The sequence below is a fragment of the Takifugu flavidus genome, chromosome 7, assembly GCF_003711565.1.
Source record: "Takifugu flavidus isolate HTHZ2018 chromosome 7, ASM371156v2, whole genome shotgun sequence".
In the NCBI taxonomy this organism is placed as follows: domain Eukaryota; kingdom Metazoa; phylum Chordata; class Actinopteri; order Tetraodontiformes; family Tetraodontidae; genus Takifugu; species Takifugu flavidus.
This window is the reverse complement of record NC_079526.1, coordinates 7641331-7659885: the sequence shown is the minus strand read 5'-3', so window position 1 is coordinate 7659885 and position 18555 is coordinate 7641331. Positions and strand designations below refer to the sequence as shown.

General features: G+C 47.9%; 1 protein-coding gene across 1 annotated transcript; it reads right to left on the bottom strand.

The window, feature by feature from the left end:
- Positions 1-6002: 6002 nt before the first annotated feature.
- Positions 6003-17414, bottom strand: plpp2b (phospholipid phosphatase 2b). The gene is made up of 6 exons (XM_057038668.1): positions 17009-17414; positions 9938-10089; positions 9601-9863; positions 9464-9521; positions 8553-8729; positions 6003-7923 (listed from the first exon to the last, which is right to left on the bottom strand). The coding sequence occupies exons 1-6, from the start codon at positions 17067-17069 to the stop codon at positions 7765-7767; spliced, it is 870 nt and encodes a 289-aa protein (XP_056894648.1). The 5' UTR covers positions 17070-17414; the 3' UTR covers positions 6003-7764.
- Positions 17415-18555: the final 1141 nt, after the last annotated feature.

The following is an 18555-nucleotide window of genomic DNA, read 5'->3' as shown; positions in this document are numbered from 1 at the left end:
AGGAGGAGGAGAGTGCACGCGGTTGATGAAAAGTGTGTGTCCGTGCGCGCGTGTGTGTGTGAGAGAGAGAGAGAGAGAGAGGAAGAGAGTGGTGGGAATGAAGAGGGAAGGAGAGAAAAGAAGGAAGCGCGTGTGTGCGTGCGCGTGTAAGGGAGAGAGAGAGAGCGGTTTTATTGCTATTTTTCCCATGAATTTTAATGCACAACATTGGTCTCCCCTTCCGGATTCCGGATCACATTTATTATAAAAAAAAAATTCCAGAGAAATTCAGTGATTTGCAGTCTGCTGGTGCATGGGTAGATATTTCCTCTGTGCTTGTGTGTGTGTGTGTGTGTGTGCTCAGTTGGGGGGTGGGGGTGTGCAGGATTGGTAGGGGCTGGGGGTGTACAAAGTGTATAAGTCCATGTTGGTGCAGTGGGAGGAGGCATAATACAAATAATAATAATAATAATAATAATAATAGATGGTAGAAAATGAGAGGTGATGGACACATATTACTGTTAATGGTAGGACAGACGAATGAGTGTGCTGTGTGTGTGTGTGTGTGTGTGGTGTGTGTGTGTGTGTGTGTGTGTGTTGTGTGTGTGTGTGTGTGTGTGTGTGTGTGTGTGTGTGTGTGTGTGTGCGGTTGATGTGGCTGGCTTATCTCCAGTGATTAAGTGCACCGACTCACACCACAGTGCCCTTTTCTCCTCCTTGGAGAGCAGCGGGACATCAAAGTGCCCCCACGGTGACAGAGGAAACAATGGCCGCAGCACCAAGAGCAGCGTCTGGCTTCACCTCATTTGTGCGAGGGGATAAATGAGGTAATTGTGTCAAACACATGTTGAAAACACAAAGATCCCCTGACGCACCTGTCTCAGAGGACGAGATGGGGGTAAAAGTGCCCGGTGACATTTGTCACCACAGATTTAAGACAGGCCTCATTTTAATTATAATTCTGTTAGTACCTCTACGGGATGATAATGATGAAGAAGATGAAGATGATGACGATGAGCTGCATAAATCTCGAGTCATTACAGAACATCTTTCCTGAGCTTTGATGAACTGCATAAACCTGTTGATGTAAACGACTCCTGACCAGAGACGCCTCAGCTTCAGGATTGGTTCCAGTGTGACGCTGGATAGATGGACCATTTTTCTCCGTCAGCCAGTCCCACCGTGCACGGAGACGCTCAGAGACGGACACTCATCACCACTATTATTCCCAACAGGAGTTCTGCCTGCAATAAAGGATGAGATCAAAGCAAATGCCTTTGAAAACGACACCCCAATGTTCGAGCTGACGCCCGTATTTGCTCTCCACCCCCTGTTTTTCCTGTTAGTGGAGTTCAGGCCCAGTTTGAGTGACGGGAGACCAGGCCACAGCGTTGTCCCGCCCACACGCCCACCTTCACCCCTACCCCATTCCTCATCAGACGGCTGTATGGACTGACCAGTGATTTATTGCTCTCCACTCCTTTGGGGTACCTCCTCCCTTCTCTGACACACACACCCTCACTCCCCTACCACCCCCCACCCCCTTTTTTCCCATCCCCGCCCCCCTGCACCCCCAGTGCTGCTACACCATTTTAGCCATCCCCTCCCTCCTGTCCTCTGCTGCTGCACAGCCCCTGGGGAAAAAGAAGGGGTAATGACCCACATCAGCAGCCACACACACACACACACACACACACACACACACACACACACAAATAAATACCCCCTGTGACACGTACGTGCACATAAAACAGCCGCTGACACATTTCCGCCTGCAGGCATGTGTATGTGGGAATTCCAGTGTGGTGCTACCACATCTTTCCCCCTCTGAAGACTTTTTGGACCACAGAGCAAAAGACGAGGAGGCCAAAACTGATCTGGGCAGATAACCTGCTGGATTTCCAACCCATGCAACCTTTTATAGACATTCCGATGAGACATAGGGGAAAAACCCCGTCTGGTGCTCTTCTTTTAATTCTTCCTAAATAAAAAGAAGGTGAATATAAACACACTATTTTGACGGTGAAATCATGTGTGCTGGCGGAAACGCTAACCGCTAATGTGTGAGCGGAGTTCTGAAACAAGGTCAACACGACTGTTAATGCTCTCACAATCTGCTGCTTTTCAGGAGCTGAGTTCTTTTAAAAAAATAAAAAAATACACACATATACACACAATTTTCGAGCAGCTGATTTTTCGAATTTCCCCCAGTGAAGAGACAGTGAAGAGGTTAAATCTCGACATTGACTTGCAAATGCTGCCAACAGCACTCCACGCATGCTGTCACTCATCTCACCGTGGAGAGATGCTCTCTGGGAGGAAAAAAGTGTGCAGTTATTGCTGCAGGTTTCCACTTTACGTAAGTGCTGGCAAGCTGGAGAGAGCGGGTCAGGTATTAATTTGTATGTTGAAGCAGGAGAGAGAATACATTAATGATTTTACTTCAGAGAGAATCAAACAATGGCTAGCTGTGGCGGCAGGTGCTTTCTCCATTTCTCGCCTCTCGGGTCAAAGCTTTCTTCTAAACTTTTTTTCACATTAATATTTATCTATAAGCTCTATTTATACTCATTTGTAATAGAAAACCTGTTAAATATAGCTGTTGAGAATAAATGTAGGTGTAAGCCAATATACCAGTTTGGAAAGTCTTTGAAATTAAAAGTGTGACGTTGATTGTTTTTAACCTGAGGGTTGGATAAAGCACTGCGTTATACTGCCATCTGCTGGTCATTAAGAGAATCGCAGCATGTCTGACCTGGTCTACAGTGAGGGTGCAATGGGGGATTATTGCTCCACCAATACTGGTAAATTCAATCAATGACAGCTTCGGATCCAGCTGTAGTGTTGAGATTACCTTTCCAATTGTGTACATTTCAGTCTACACGCGCTTTACAACTTTCCAAAGGAAAAACACTTTATCTTTCATCCTGTCAGAGTCGATGATGTATTAAATAGTTAAATTGTAAAATGTTAAAGTGTTGATGTCAGAGAGGGCGCAATTGGGAATCGAGGGCGCAATTGTTGTGAGTGTCCACATGGCGTCACAATTTCGCCGTAAATTGTGAATTGACGCTCAAGTATTCAGGTTAACCACGGTCGATTTCAATTTAAATATCTATAGCCATCAACTAAAGATCATTTCAGCCAGAACAAGCTAAGATGGAGCTTGGATTTCAGATGTCCTCAGAGACAGTGTGTTCGAGGTCAGATAGTGTGTGTGAAGGCTACACACTAGTGAGGAACAGCTAAGGTTAGATTAACCTGCTGGTCCGCTGACAGCAACTATTCCATAGAGAATGTGTGCAAGCGAGACGCTGTGATGAAAAGGCCCGATCTAACAGCCTGGCAGAGACCTCCTGGCAGATATTTGCAGTTATTGACGATGTTCTAGCCCTCTCATTCTGACCTCTGACCTCTCATTTTCTGAAAGCCAAAGACTCTTAATTGCGATTTTGTCAGTCAGTTTATTGGGATTTCCAGAGTTTGAGTCCACACACTGCAAGACTGGGATTACGCAGTCTCACATGAGGAAGGTTTATGCAAAACAAGGACTGATGGAAATGATTTAATCTGGTGTTTTGGGTCTAACCAGCATGAAAGCTGCCGTGTGGCTGGGTCAGAACCTCAAAATCACACGTTTACACAGCGTCTCTCCTCCTCCTCAGGAACATTTTCCCCTTCAGTCATTATTCCATCTCAGCGAGCTGGCTTCAGCCACGGGAAGAGAGCTGGCAGTTTCCTGGAGAGAACGGTCCGGTTGTGCTGATCAGATCCAGGTTTTCAGCTGATTTTCACTCTTTTGGCCTGCAGCAGCAGCAGCAGTCGGGGGTTCGCATCTGAATTTCACATCTTATGGGGAAAAAAACGAAGGAATCACAAATCATTTCGAACTGGTAAGAACCACTGAGCAGAGAAATATCAACAAAATAGCAAAAACACATCGCTGAGTGAGAGTTTCGGTTTGAGTCCCAAGTTCATCATTCGTTCTAAAGTATCTGTGACGGACGGGAACTGACGGTCGGTTTAAAAACAGCCTTCTCTCATGTGATGACGCCTGACGGACGAGCACGTGTCAGAAGCAGAACTCCACCTTTGGTGCTCTCATAACCAACGTAGCTGGTGCGGATGCAGCAACGTGACCTTGGCCATTTTTGGCACCGTTGTGGTCTGAGGCAGGACGCCCTGCGAGGCCCCGCCCCCGGCCACCCAACCGAGGACTTTTTATTTAACTCTGAAGTTGCACATCTCTCAAGTCCTGCTGGGTCAAAGGGACGATGTCACAGTGTTGTATGTTTGGGTCACTGGTGGTACTGGTGGAGGTTTGCTGCTCGCTCCAGCTGGCTCCTGTCCTCCAGTGGGGCCCTGATGACTGCGCCACAATAAAAAACCCAGAAAAGAGCATCACAATTGCTTCTGCATCGAGGTGCTTCTTTTTCTTTCTTTCCAGCCTGAATGAAGCACAAGCAGAGGTGGATCTGCAGAAAATCGTTGCCTGAGGGGACTTCACAGGTTGCGTGAGATCACGTCGCAAAAGCAAAGAGAGAAATTTGAATCATGTGGCAAGAAAATAAATACGAAGTCACGAACTGTTTGTAGGAATGAAACAATTTCAATTATTCTGCTGGTCTGAGCTAAAGGAGGACGTGACCTCTGAACCTGCCAGTGTGGGTGCACACAGAAAAAAGCGGGTTAATTGCTTCAAAGCAGAAACACTCTTGGCCGAGCAGCGGGAAGACTCGCTGCTGTCTACTGGAGGCGTTTTAATTGGTAGAATCCAGCGCCAGGCTAAAACCGTCTCCTCTGACCTCCAGCATGAGAAAGCAGCAGAGGCGGTTTCCTGTAACACCCCGAATCAGTGGTGCAGACCATCAGGACACGACTGAGAGAACAATCCAGAATGATCTGGTACAGGAGGATGTCTGGGTCCAGGAGGTCCTGATGAACAACAGGAACCAGGATCCTGTCTGGTCTTCAGGCCTGGAGCCTGGATAGAGGTCCAAGACCAGGTTCAACCAATAACAGAGGCATGGGTCCAACATCCAGGGGGGTGTTTGGCTGGATGTGGACTCAGCTGTTGCCCCACGACCCAGATCTGGACTAATGAAGACACAACTAATCAGACATTAAGTAATCTGGGCCTGGCAATAACCAGGACCATAAACCTTTAACAACACTAGACTTTCTCCGTGTTCCTCCTCCTGGTTTTGAAATTACCGGCCTGACGTCTCCGGATCCCACAGGAAGCCTGACCGGGGCACCAGCGGTCTGAATGGTCACAGACGTCGGGACCAACGTCGTCTACCGCGGCACCAAAATACCGGAGGCCGAGCCGGTCCTGCGAGGTTTCCAAGGCGGAGGTTTCTACCCGAAACCGCTGATCTGAAGCCACTTCCCATCATGCCCTCAGCCAACTCACCCTGCAGAACATTTAGATCAGTGATGGTTCCCAAGACATGAACTCAGGCTATTGTTGCTAAAAGCAGACAAACCGCTGATCAGTGTTGCGCAACCCCCTCCTTTCTCAGATAACTCAGCAAGGTTCTTTGGTTACCATGGAGATAATCTGACAGCAACGGGAACCATGTTCAGTTTAACTTGACCTTCATCTCTGGAGGAACTGTGGCAAACCCGTGAAGGTGGCGGCTGCAGCTGATCCCTGAACAGTTTCGCTGCTCCGGCTGGACCGCAGCGAAACCCCCGCAAATGTCCCGGCAGCTCCCGTGTTTGTTCCAACGATAAACACACGTTTGTTTTGCGGAGCCGTCCGTTCTCCACAGCCGGCGTCGTCCCCTCCCCGATTCACCACACTGGTGTTTTCATTCCTTTCCAGCCAAGTGAAAATGTACACAATCAGGTCATGTGATAAATCAGTGCCTTGACCTCCGGAGGGAGCGCTGTAAATCTGCCCAGAAGCTCCGAGGAAGAGCCGGAACATACAGGAAGACATCAAACTTTATGGATTTGGGATTCCTTGAAGATCCATCCATCAATCTAAAAACAGACATGAGCACCAAACACTGAACCAGAGAGAAAACTGTGTTTTTATTTAAAATCCTCTTTATAATCTGCACACAAAAGAAAAACAGGAGTCAGGTGAACAGGACCGGTGCTGCGTTTAAGGCCCCTAATTCAATACAGCATAAATAGAGCTACAGCTAGAGGTCCCGGTCGAGCGCTGTGAATTCCACGACCTCGGCTCGGCTATTCCCGAGAATTTCCACTTCAATCAGTTCCAGCTGTCGATCCATTAAAACGTGAAGAGGACCCCCGGGGACCGAGGTCCACCCCCTACAGGAACCTGGGTCTCTCCAGTTCTGGACCAGTTCCAGGGCCTCGCCCTCACTGGAATCTCTTAATCTCTGCTGTCCCTCGCCTTTCATGCTTATCATGTTCTGGGGGGGGGGTCACGCGCTCAGACCTGACTCAACACCCCCGTCTGTTAGCACAGGAAGGAGAGACGGAACAGAAAACTGAAAAAGAAGAAGTGTGTCTGAGCGGGTGGCATTCAATGTCTGGCCCAGCATCCAATTTATGTCTGGACCTGGAACCGGATCTGCTCGGTGGTCGTTTGTTACGACAGCGAGAGAACAAAAACATAAAATTGGGAAAACAATGAAACATATATACATCCTTCACACGGGAAACCAACGTCTTCTAGCATCCAGAGACGCTGTAGAGGGTTTCTGGCTCACAGGGAGCAGGGACGATTGCACGGAAACTGAACAGCACTGCACGAATAAAAGATTCTTAGAATGTGGCTAACAACTTAAAATATCAGATACCATTTAAAACTGGTCTCTTGTCCTTCCTTGATTAGCATTGTTTCAAAAAGCTCAAATTTGGGCTCCTTCCGTTCTTCAGCAGTGGTTTTATGCAGAAAGATGGTTTTACCGCTGCAGTCCACCAAGCACCATTCACAATCTCTGTATTTGGATTTCTGCTAAATTTAGCTTCAGACTGGCCGGCACGACTCTTTCCTGGACGCATCCAGACGGAGAAACAACATGGCGCTAATGACACGTCCTGGAAGAGGAATTCTGTCCGTGACAGCGAATCGGAGCGTTACTACTGTGAGTCATCGGGTAGGAAAACATGAACCTGTTTAGTTGCTTTTAAAGTCAAACCCGGAGCGCTCTCTCTCTTTTCTTTTGGCTGACGCTTTTTGCTCCGGAGGCCATTAAATGTGACACGATACTTGGAGAAAATGAGCTCATCTGACGCTCTGAACAACACCGCCCCCCCCCCCCCACACACACACACACACACTTGGAGTGCGCTTAAGGTAAAGCTAACTGGCTCAACGCCTAGCGACATTTTTGGCTCTTGGCCTTCGTCCATCCGCTCAACGCCGGCAGAAACAATATACACAATAATCTTGAAGCGCGTCTCTAAAGCTAAAGCTAAAAAGTAAATCAGACAAAAAAGACCCTCGTTGGCTAAGTATTTCTGTAATGTGCAACTCGTCTGCTAATGTGCACCAAGCTAGCATAGCTGGGGCGGCACGATACGCTTCAACATCAATAACAATGCATTAAAACAATATACTCCTCTTTCACAGGAGGAAAGAAGGTCAGTAAGGTGTCTTTGAGAGGGGGGCTGAGGGCATCTGTCGGTACGGGTGCAGCCACCTCAGTCAAATCCAGTGGTTGAAGGGGGGGTAAGTGGTTGAAGCAGGGAACTGGGAGGCTTAGAGGCTGCACTCTGCAGACCCAGACATGTGAAGGTGGTGGAGGCCCTGGAATCATGGTTCTGTTGGTCTGTGCAGCCTGGTGTAAGGCGCCATCATCACACGTGACCTGGGTTGTGGTGGTAGTTGTAATGGTTGCCGTGGTCAGAGTCTGCAATCTGCAGACTGGGTTTCCTCTCCGGCTCCTCGCCATCATCCGCGTCCGGCTCGGTGCAGCGCGGAGGTCTCTTCTTAAAGAAGTCCGACACGAAGCGCACCTGCAGGTGAGAGGAGAGGGGGATTTTAACCACACAGCCGGAGGCGGAGGGCTGGAAACTGTGAGCGCATCTGTCTGGACACACACACACACACACACACACACACACACACACACACACACACACACACAGAGGCTGAGGGGAACACACACGGAGAGCTGACACGCACCATCACAGGCCATAAAACATCTGAGGCTCCAACTGCACCAGACTCACTTCCAGCTAATCAAACCTGAATACGCAAACACTCTCCACACATTCCGAGAGCCGGTGTTCAGAGCGGCTCGCTCTATTCTGTGCAATAAAGATGTCCAGGTGGATGAAATGAGAACGAGCCCATTGCCCGAGGAGCGGTACAGGAAGTGGCTCTGTGTTAAATCACACTCCGCTCCCACCACATTTCCCTTCCATCCTTATGGAATTGAAGAGTATTTATCAGAATTTGGGGCTCCTTCAAACCATTCGGCTTTTCTTACAGCCAGAACCCACAAGAGTCGACCTGCCCCCCCCATCCAAGACAAAAACTGCTGCGTGAGCAGAAATGATGTAAACTGGCTTCCAGTGGCTGATGCAACGCTCCGCTCACACAGGAATATCATGGAAATATTAATGTTCCGCTGGAGACTCACGTTGAGCACGGCGACGAGCGCTCCCTGCAGCAGCCCCGTCAGCACGTCGCTCCAGTGGTGCTTGTAATCGGAGACCCGGGTGTAGCCCACATACACTGCGAAGGCCACCAGGAAGAACTGGATGGTGGGCCGCAGAAGTCTGGCCCACTTTGCTGCCAGTCTGGCCTGCACATAAAGCTGGAGAGGAAAGGGGAGAGAAGGGGAGTTGAGATGGCTGGAGACAGAGATCACACTCCTGAACCGATGCAAATACGGCTAACATATATCGGAGCAGAAGCAGCTCCACGTTCTCTTTTTTACTCCTCAGAAGATTCAGCTATAGGACACATGTTCTATTTACTGCCCCCTGCTGGAACAGAGTTTCCACCACAGGAATTTTAGCATTTAATCAGAAATACTCTCCCCCCCCCCAAGTCCAAACATAACCTCTGGGGAGACATTTTTGAGGATTTAATTTCCCTCTAATTCCTGAGGGGGCGGGGCTTGTGTGCATAAGAAGAAGGCTGACTGGTGGAACTGACTCGTATCCTTTATTTCATTTCTTCAAGCGTCACAGCGAAGGCAAATTAGAGTTGAACTGAAAACTCAAAATAGCTACAATAACCACAACATAAAATAAAACAGAGACTTTAATGTAAAGAAAGAAAAGGTGTGAGGACAGAAAGGCAAGAAACCACAAAAAAAGTTCAACCATTGGGGAAAAATAAAGAGTCAACGCCCCGTTCACCCCGGAGCTCATGAACGTTTCACTCTTCCGTCCTTTCCAACAATTAGTCATTGATGGTGGCTCAAAGTGGCCCGTTCTCACATCTGAGGAGCCTTGCTCGAATGTTTGCAGGAAGATATTTTCATGTTTGCTGGACACGGCTTCATATTTACTCTGTGTTTTAGTGCTCCTGAGCTGTACTCACCGCCAGGAACAGCATGCAGTACATTGCAAAAGAGGAGTGGCCGGAGTAGAAGGACAGCCTGGAGGAGAGCAAGAATCTCAGGTTTGAGTGAGGCTCTTTAAACATCAGAATCTGTCACGGCTGCTCTTCTCTGTTACCTGGCCTCTGTCACGTCCTGAAGCCTCCCGGTGCAGTTGATCTCCTGCATGTATCCCACGCAGACCTTCGGAGCGCACACGGCCATGAAATGAGGCCTCGGCCGACCGATGGTGAATTTAGCCAGATCGGTCAAGGACTGGCTGACGGCCGCTCCGAACAGGAAAGTGCCCACCACCTTGTAGAGCGCCGCCACGTACTGGTTGAAGTCGGTGTTGGAGTAGAGCTTCTTGCTGTAGACCAGATAAGCTTCCCCGGAGGAGATCTGCGGGAATACGGGCGGGTTCGGGACATGTCTGCAGCGCCAGAAGGAAGGAAAGAAAGAAGGATCCAACTCACGATGATGACCGTGCAGGAGATGGTGACGGCCGCCAACATGCCGTGGGTGATGGTGTCCGCTTTGAGGGGGTATTTGATGCTCTCGTCGTCACAGTAGACGCCTCGCTCATACGGCCTGTACACGATGTTCATGACGACGAAGGGGAGCGCCGCTGCACCACAGACAGAGAGGAGAGTTACGATGGATGGATGGGGGATGAGACGTTTCAGCGTATCGGGGAAAATACGACGCTCAGCCTCTGCCAAGACTGGAGATTAATATGGGAGCGGGAAATAAATGTTCTGGAAGGATTTCTCAGCAGGCGTTCAGACGTGACATCATTTTCAACGCTGAGAAGGTTTTATTTTCCAGATAAGCAATATTGTTTTTCTTGTCCTAAGGTGTAAAAATTATGAAAGCAACACCAATCAGAGTCAGTATTGAGTATGAAACTTTTGAAAAAATACATGCAATATATTATTTATAGTGTCCTGGGGCGTGTGGGCACATGCATAAATCACACATCACACAGGTCTGTAAACACACACACACACACACACAAACACACACACACACACACACACACACACACACAAACACACACACACACACACACACACACACACACACACAGCTCTTTTCAATGAGGTGGCTCGGTCCAAAAATAAGACTCGTCCACAGCTTAAGGTCCTTGTGATCTTCAGAATCTTCCTGTCTTCTCCCTCATCCACACTTCACAGCAGCTTTGATGTGTGAGCAAAGCTTTGATTTTTTTTAGCTTGTCACCAAAGAACACACGGGCCAAACCTCCTGCATCAGCTGCTTTAGCCGCTCCTGTGAGCAGCGAGCCCCCGAGCATCAGCACGGAGGTGCAGGAGCACAAACATGATTTCCAGACGCGATGTTCTTCAAGCCACAGACCAGGCGCTGCTTTAAAAAAGAGAATGATTGAAAACTATTGAAAATAACTTCAAATCTGACACTTTTAAGCAGCCCCAAAAAATCTGATTAGCATCAAATCAGGCTACAAGAGCCTCGATGCCACTGCAGACAGCCCGTTTTGTCGCACATGAAGGAAGTCTTTTTACATTTGGGCCCTGTTGAAAGGTATTCCAACATGTCGTACATAATTTAAACAGGACCGAAGAGCGTACCCGTAAGTTACGGCCCTGCTGAGGAATGTCCCTCCACCCTGCTGCCCTCGCCATATGGTCACATACGAAATGCCAGAAAAACATGTGTAAAGGAACTCTCCACATGCCGCCCCATTCAATTCACATTCCTGAGTAAATGAACCGCGCTCGCCTCCCATTCTTCACACAGGAGGACCAGTGAGAGTGGGGGGGTGAAGAATAAAGAGATATGATCAGAAAGGTAGAAAGAGGTGTAAGAGGTCATATGTGAGATTCAAAGTCAAGAGCGGATGCGGAGGAATCGCACAATAAGACATTATTAAAAGCTGACATGTGGAGGTGTCTCCATTACGTGTTGCTTTGCAGTGATGCTGGATAAAACACATTAAAGCAGCAGAGACCCACACACATCGGGATGGAAAGATTTATTTTGGGACTGGCCTAGGGAGGCTTTATTTGCTTCAAACAAGATGGCGTATGTCACCTAACAACAGCACAAGGATGCAGTCGTTACTACTGCTTCCTGTGTCGTTACTTCAGAGAGTTTTACGAGGACTTTTTAAGAATGTGGTCTGGAGGAGAGGTTCGGTAATTACAGGCATTCCAAAAGAAGTGCCAGCAGCCAGTGCAGTAAACGCCCCTTTTTTCCACCTAAACATCGGGAGCGTTTGAATAAATATTAAAACTTTTAAAAGTATTATATCGTTTAGTTCGCCCACATGCTTTAGGAGTTTTGCATCAGTCAGTCTTCTCTAAAACAAACTATATTCACAGCAAATGAAGTCAGCAGACACGCCTTCAAACAACCCTCCCGGCCCACAAATACATATTTAATACATATATAACGATTTCTGTATTCATGAATTCTGCTGACACGGTCATAAATCCAAAAACCGGTGAAGCCTCACATCACCTAATTAAAATGTTGTAAAGAGTCTAGACGGGCAAATATTAACACACATCCTGAGGTGTCAACACCACTTATTCGTGGTGAATGTACAAAAAATGTGGTGAAACAGTATGGTGGCTTTTCCACTCCGCAGTCCTTAACCGGCCTTGGTTACTGGGTGGTTCTGTTCCATTACAAAGGCTATACCTTAGCAACACTGTTGCTGCGACGAGACACACGTGAACGTCTACGACACAGGACGGGGATTCCTGCGATGGTGATGCGGAGAAGACGCCGACGTCGGCACAGTTACTCCGATACTCCCACCAACCGCGTCAGAAGCAGCCTTGAGCCGAGTCGGAAGCTCAATCATGGCGCCAGGAAAGACTAAAAATTGCCAAAATGATGCTTGGGTGGTTTCCATGTGGTGGGTTAGAAGTTAGAGATTAGAGGCAAAGCTTAGAGATAAACAGAGTGGATTAGCGTGAGGCGAGCCCACAACCCAAACGGACCGAGCTGCAGCAACGCCTCCACCTGATGAATTAAGCAGCTTCTCTAATGAGCTGTAAGAGCCTCGGAGACACTTGCGTCCTGTGATTAAGGGCGCGCTGGAATGGACCCAACACACACACGCCAGGAGGCTGACTGAGTTTCAAAAACCTCCCATTCCGTTTTGGGACTAAAGCTTTTGATCGGCCTGTTATGATGGGAGGACAGGAGGCAGCTCAGAGTCTCCAACGCTGAGCATCATGGGAGATGTCAAGCTAACAAAGACGTCTGTGTATGAAGAGCTCGCTGATCTATCCTTCATCGGGGACTCACGTCCTTCGTTGTGTTTTCCTCCCCTCTGCTTCAAAGTCATTCGTCCTTCCTCCCTGCGGCTCCAGTCTCCCGTCCCTCTCCGGACGGTGGTGTCCTCCCACACACTGTCCCTTCTGTTGTCCACAACAGAGCCTCTGAGTCTCAGTGGCTGGATGCTGTATTTAGCCGGCACATGTGTAATTATGTGAACCACAGCTGCATTCTGCAGAAACTGTCACATCCTCTCAGGTTCTCTTCCCCTTTGTTCTGTCTCTCTCCCCCCCCCCCACACACACCTCCTCATCCTAAATGCTGCACCTGGATGCGGTCAGACGATTATTCAAACACACGTAGGCGTAGGCTTTTTTTTTAAAAAATCATACACAGCTTTCGTGTGTTTGTATGTGTGTGTGTGTGTGTTCTCATGGCCTTGGGTTGCCCTGTCTACTCAGAAACTTTCCAGGGTCACAGCTAGAACATTTCCTCCTGCATCTAATTTCTCTCACTTCATGAATGACACAATATCCTCTTTATGCATTTCGGAATGAGACAAAACATCTGATTCTTCTCTCGGTATTTCTCCCCCCAGCAGAAAGTATGACGAATCCTTGTGATGCAGACCGAAGCTGATACGAAAGGAGACTAGACAGACGTGGATGACTGTCTGTTAAATGTCTGCAGAATAACAGATAATGAAGACATGATGCAGTCTTCCGCTGCTGCTCAGCCCGATGGTTTTAGCCTAACGCACCATTCAACTCGCAGCAGCTTCTTGGACAAATTGTCTCCGTGAACTTACTAAACTTTCAAAAAATGCTGTTTGTTAAAAACTATTAATACCAAGGAGACAAGAAATTTAAGTCAACTAATAGAAACAGGAACAGAAATCAATAAAATATACATAAATCAACAACTCATGTCAACACCCTTCTTCTTCCATGTATCTTAAAAAAGAAAACAAATGTTTGAACATCTGTTTAAACTGTCTCATGGTGTCCATTTAAAAAAAATAGTATGTATTTCCTTCAGTGTGGCTCAATAAGGCTGCAGGTGGCCTCCCTGCCAGCAGAGGGCAGGCAACTCCAGACTGTCACTATGTTTATAGTCAGTCTATTTTTGTTCCAATATTTACAGACCTTCTGTGGCCACTTAACTAACATAAGCACCATGAGTCAGTTTTGGCAGGTTGGTTTTACATATTATCTGCAGCTAGTAGAAAATCTACAGTATTTTAAAAGTGGCTACAAATTTGCAAAGTGTTGCTATAATAATGGGCCAGTATTGATAGGAGCAAAGACATGTTTCACATTTAAAAAAACGCATTTCTCTTTCTTCCTGACTGTCTCACCCCAAGCTGCACTGACTAATGTGGAAGGTATGTGCTGAGCCTACAACCTCCGCTGGTGTTGGCCTCTGGAAATGCAATTCACATGAGGAACGCCCAAATTCACCAGTCACACCAAATCCTCCTGCTGCTGGCCCTCCTTTATGTCTAATCCCGCTGTTTAGCCCCGTGCATCATTTACGGATGCTTAGCTGCGAGCACTGCGGAAGGAGACGGGGTCAGGAGGCGGGTGAGGTCTTTTGGTGGTGGGAGGGCAGCTAAAGTCTGGGCTGGCAATCAAAGCATCTTGGATTAGACAGGATCAAAGAAGTGAACCAGACAGGTTCAAACTGTAAACTCTCTGTGAGCTGAATACAAGCCCCATCAAACCTGTTTTTAAGTGCGTGCTAAACTTCCATTATACATAAATGCTAAACATTATTAGCAAAATTAGCATATGCGAATGAAACTTGGCTCTTGTCTCATGATTTAAGTCTTTTAAAAAAAAAAAAAAAAATCAGGACATATGACTCCAGATGCTTTTAAATATTCTTTTTTCCCCTTAACTTCAGTGTTTATGTGTCTACACTGAAACCTTTAACAGAGTGGCTGTGTATAATCGTGACCAGGCAAAGGAGGACAGGGCCTAGAATGACTCCATGAGGAACACCAAACTCTGGGGACTGTTCTGAGAGGTGAAAATGAAACCAGTCCCACAGAGATCTCAATTTAATTTCCGATATAGCAGCACAGAGAATCGACTCACACAGGATCAATGTCACTAATTTAGCATCTGAACGAATGTGAAATATGACCGTGAGTTTGTTGAACATGAGGAGCTTCTTCAGATTTCATCACATCATCATTCTAGCCAATGAGAGATCGGATACATGAGTTCTGCTGGACTAACAATCAAGATTAGTTTCAATTAGAAGCCAAATCTCCCTCCAGATGTTCCAGGGACGATACAAAAACAGGAATGACAGACGACCCAGAAGAAAATCTTATCGCCAAAGATAAACAAGGCTCGTATTCCTCCGAGGCTGCTTGTTGTAGTTTCCAGGATGGAGAATTCCTGAGGCAAAGAATTCCCATCAAAGATCTCTGTTGCTTCTCTTTAAAGACTTGGGACAATCTGTCTCGCCAACACAACTGCATGAGAAAGCCCGTCTCCATGGAGATGCCGTGGCGATGACGCCGTTTCTCAGGCAAACTTCAAATGACTCGCAGAGGGGGGGGGTCAAAGGTCAAAGTCAAAAAAGGCAAACTAGACGAGCGAGGTTTTATGGGTTGGTTACGGAGAACCACTGCTGCACTCTATGTGTGTGTGTGTGTGTGTGTGTGTGTGTGTGTGTTCTTGTACTTGAGTCATGGTGGGTGCCAGAATTGTCTGTTGCTTCAAAGGTTTGACTAAAGGTTAAAACTTTAAGGTTGTACTTGGTCTGGTGAAGGCTGGGGCCAGGTGTGTTAGTGTGCGCATGTGTGTGCACGGGTGTGTGTAAATCGAACGACAATACGTGGCACAGAACTGGTTTGTGACAAGACATTTTACAACACAATAAAGTACAAACAATAGCATGTGTGAGCACATGCCGCACCAAGGCCTCGCCTGGCGGCTATTTAAGTCACACGCCATTCAGACCAGTACTAGAGGGCAGCCCGGTTTCCACCTGCTGAACGTGAGCAGGGAGAGGTTAAAGCCTGTCTTTGCTCTCTGGGCGCCAACGCCCACCATGGTGGCCATAGAGGGAAAAACCAGGAGGCTGGCCAAAGGGACAGAGGCTGCGATGCTGACAAATATAAACAGAACCGACGCTAAACTGGGTTCCACAGAAGCTGAAGGTCGACATAATTACAAGCTCCGCTGGTGTTATACAGCCGGGGAAACCGGACATGAGGCCGTGGATGGAGCTGACGGCGTGACGGGCACGGTGAAAAAGAAAGAGAGGGGCTGAAAGGGTGGGAGGCAGCTCCAGCCTGGCCCGACCAGGCGACCCGGCACCGACTTTAATCCCAGACTGATGATGGGGTGGGGGCGACAAAGCGGCGGCGCTCCTTTCTGCACGGCTTCACATGAAGACACCACAACACACAGTCGGGCCAGTGACAGAAAGGACATTAGATCACTGACGTCACTTATAGATTTCTCTGCCTTCATCAGGAGCCGTGCACTTATTTGGTGATCGTTTCTCTCAATGTCGCACAAATATCTATACTTCAGTGCACATTGTAACTACAGTCGTAGCCTGTTTGAAGAAGAAAGACAAATCAAACTGAATATTGGGGAAGTCTGTCTCTATTGTGGAACAACTAAGCTGCAGTAACTCAATGTTTAAGGCCTATTTATGAAAGAATTTATAATAACAGAGAGAAATGGGCTTTGCCCCATCACAGTGGTGGGAACGGGCCTCCCTGCATTCCTGGGAATGTTCCTGGCAGACAAAATATTGAACAGAAAGAGGAATAAGCGAGGCAATATCGGGTTTCCATAAACAAACAGTCAGCTTCCTGCAGTTTTCTGGGTGCGCAGGTTGCGGAGAGCAGCAGCCACGTTGAGGAATGAGACATTTCCTGCTGGGTTCCTGCAGTTTTCTGTCACATTTCAGTCTGGTCAATGCTGCAGATGGGATCTGCGTAAACAAACAGGGCTGCAGCTTCAGCCGTGGAAAGCCTGCTACTTTGTTTTGGCTGTTTAACACAACAGACCGGGTTCTCATTCACAGAAACACGTCCCGTTGTACTTTCAATCGAATAAAACATCAAACTTTCAATACGAGTCCAACACTTTCCTGACGTGGGGGCAAAAGGCTCCAACGAGACTGGCTGAGGGAGGGAAAGTGCTGAGAGCTCAGCGAGCTCACCGCAGAGCCCGCATCTTCTTGCTGACAGCAGTTTTGTTGAAGACGAAGACGCACAATGTGGACTTGTGGAGCTCAGAACTTACCGACTAAGACGCAGAGCACGTCCACCACCACGTACAGCGTCTTCTTCCGGAGCTCCTTCATCTTGCGTTCAATACTTTGCTTGAAAAACGCCGACTTTACTCGTGGGTTAAAGAGTCCATTTGCTCGCACGGAACGCGCGCAGAGACTGTGCAAACACTCCGGTAACCTGCTGTACGAGTTCTTCCGGGGTTCCTACCTGAGCTGACATTGAAAGCAAAGGCGATAAACCCGTTTAATAACCCCGTGGGGCTGGAAACTCTCCTAACGGCAGAGATCCACGGGTCCCGCTTCCATTTACGCGCAGTGGTTTGGCGAGCAGGAGCAGAGCTCGGGGGGTTTCAGAGCGCTGGAGGCGTCCGGAGAATGAAGCCTTTGCTCAGCACACACCACACCACGCCACTGCACAAGTCCCACCTCCCAACTTCCTCGTCTGGCTCCTCTCTGGCGATGACACCCGCGCCAGGATCTAGTTTACGCACCGCAGCGCACAGACGCAGAGAGAACGCAGATCGATCATTTCAGCTTTTAAATCATTTTCTGATGAGGTAACTCAAACACTGTTCCGATGGAGGTAAGAGGCGCCTGAGAGGAAGAGACAAATATCCCTGTCAGGTTAAACATACTCCCGAGGCATGAAGCCCAAGGAGCTGAGAGCTGTGAAGTGAATGGCTGTCATTACGCTTGACCCCAGTGTGTGACGTCACCAGAGCTGAATGAAGAACAATAATCAGGCGGCCTTTAGATGGCCTTTAATTCAATACTAATATTCTCTCACATATGAGAGCTCTCCACGATGTCATCCCATCATGCACTTCAGGGTCAACAGGAAGGCGGCACCAGGCCAACACCGGATCACTTCTCAGTTCACCTCTGGGTTAGATCGACAGCAACACAGGAGGAAGGCAAACAGGTGACTAATAAGATGAAAACACAACAATCTCAGTCATAACTCAACAACACCCACAAAAGACTAAAACCACTTCAAACAAAGACTCCTTTACCCCAAGCAGAGATTAAGCTTCCACCTACAGAGCAGCACAGAAGACACACACACACACACACACCCACACACGCCCACATGTTTTCTTCCCAAACACAATTAGTTCAGCACCTGTCTTCAGCACATAATCCGGCAGATCTGTCCTGGAGCATCTCTGGAGCTCCCTTTGCAAGCAGACTTAGAAACACAAACAGAAGACACTCCTGCAGCATCCAGATGAAGAGCTCAGGAAGACCAGGAGCAGGATATAAAACTGGTTTTCCTCTGCCCTCTCCTGGTCAAACTTCCTTCAGCAGTCACCCAGGATTTTGATTAAATTACCACAATCGGCGAGTTAGACAGACCAGTTCATCTGAGAGCTGAGGATTCGGGCCTGGGTGTTCAGACAGAGGTCAGGCAGGGTCGGGGTCTTTGTATTCTGGCTTTTTCAGTTCATATTTGGAACAAACAGCTGCCTGGATGTGTGTCCAGCTCTTGTTCCGAGCTTGTTTTCGGTTGAACCAGCAGATTAGAGAGATACAAACACAGTGGAGAGTTCAGCGCTGC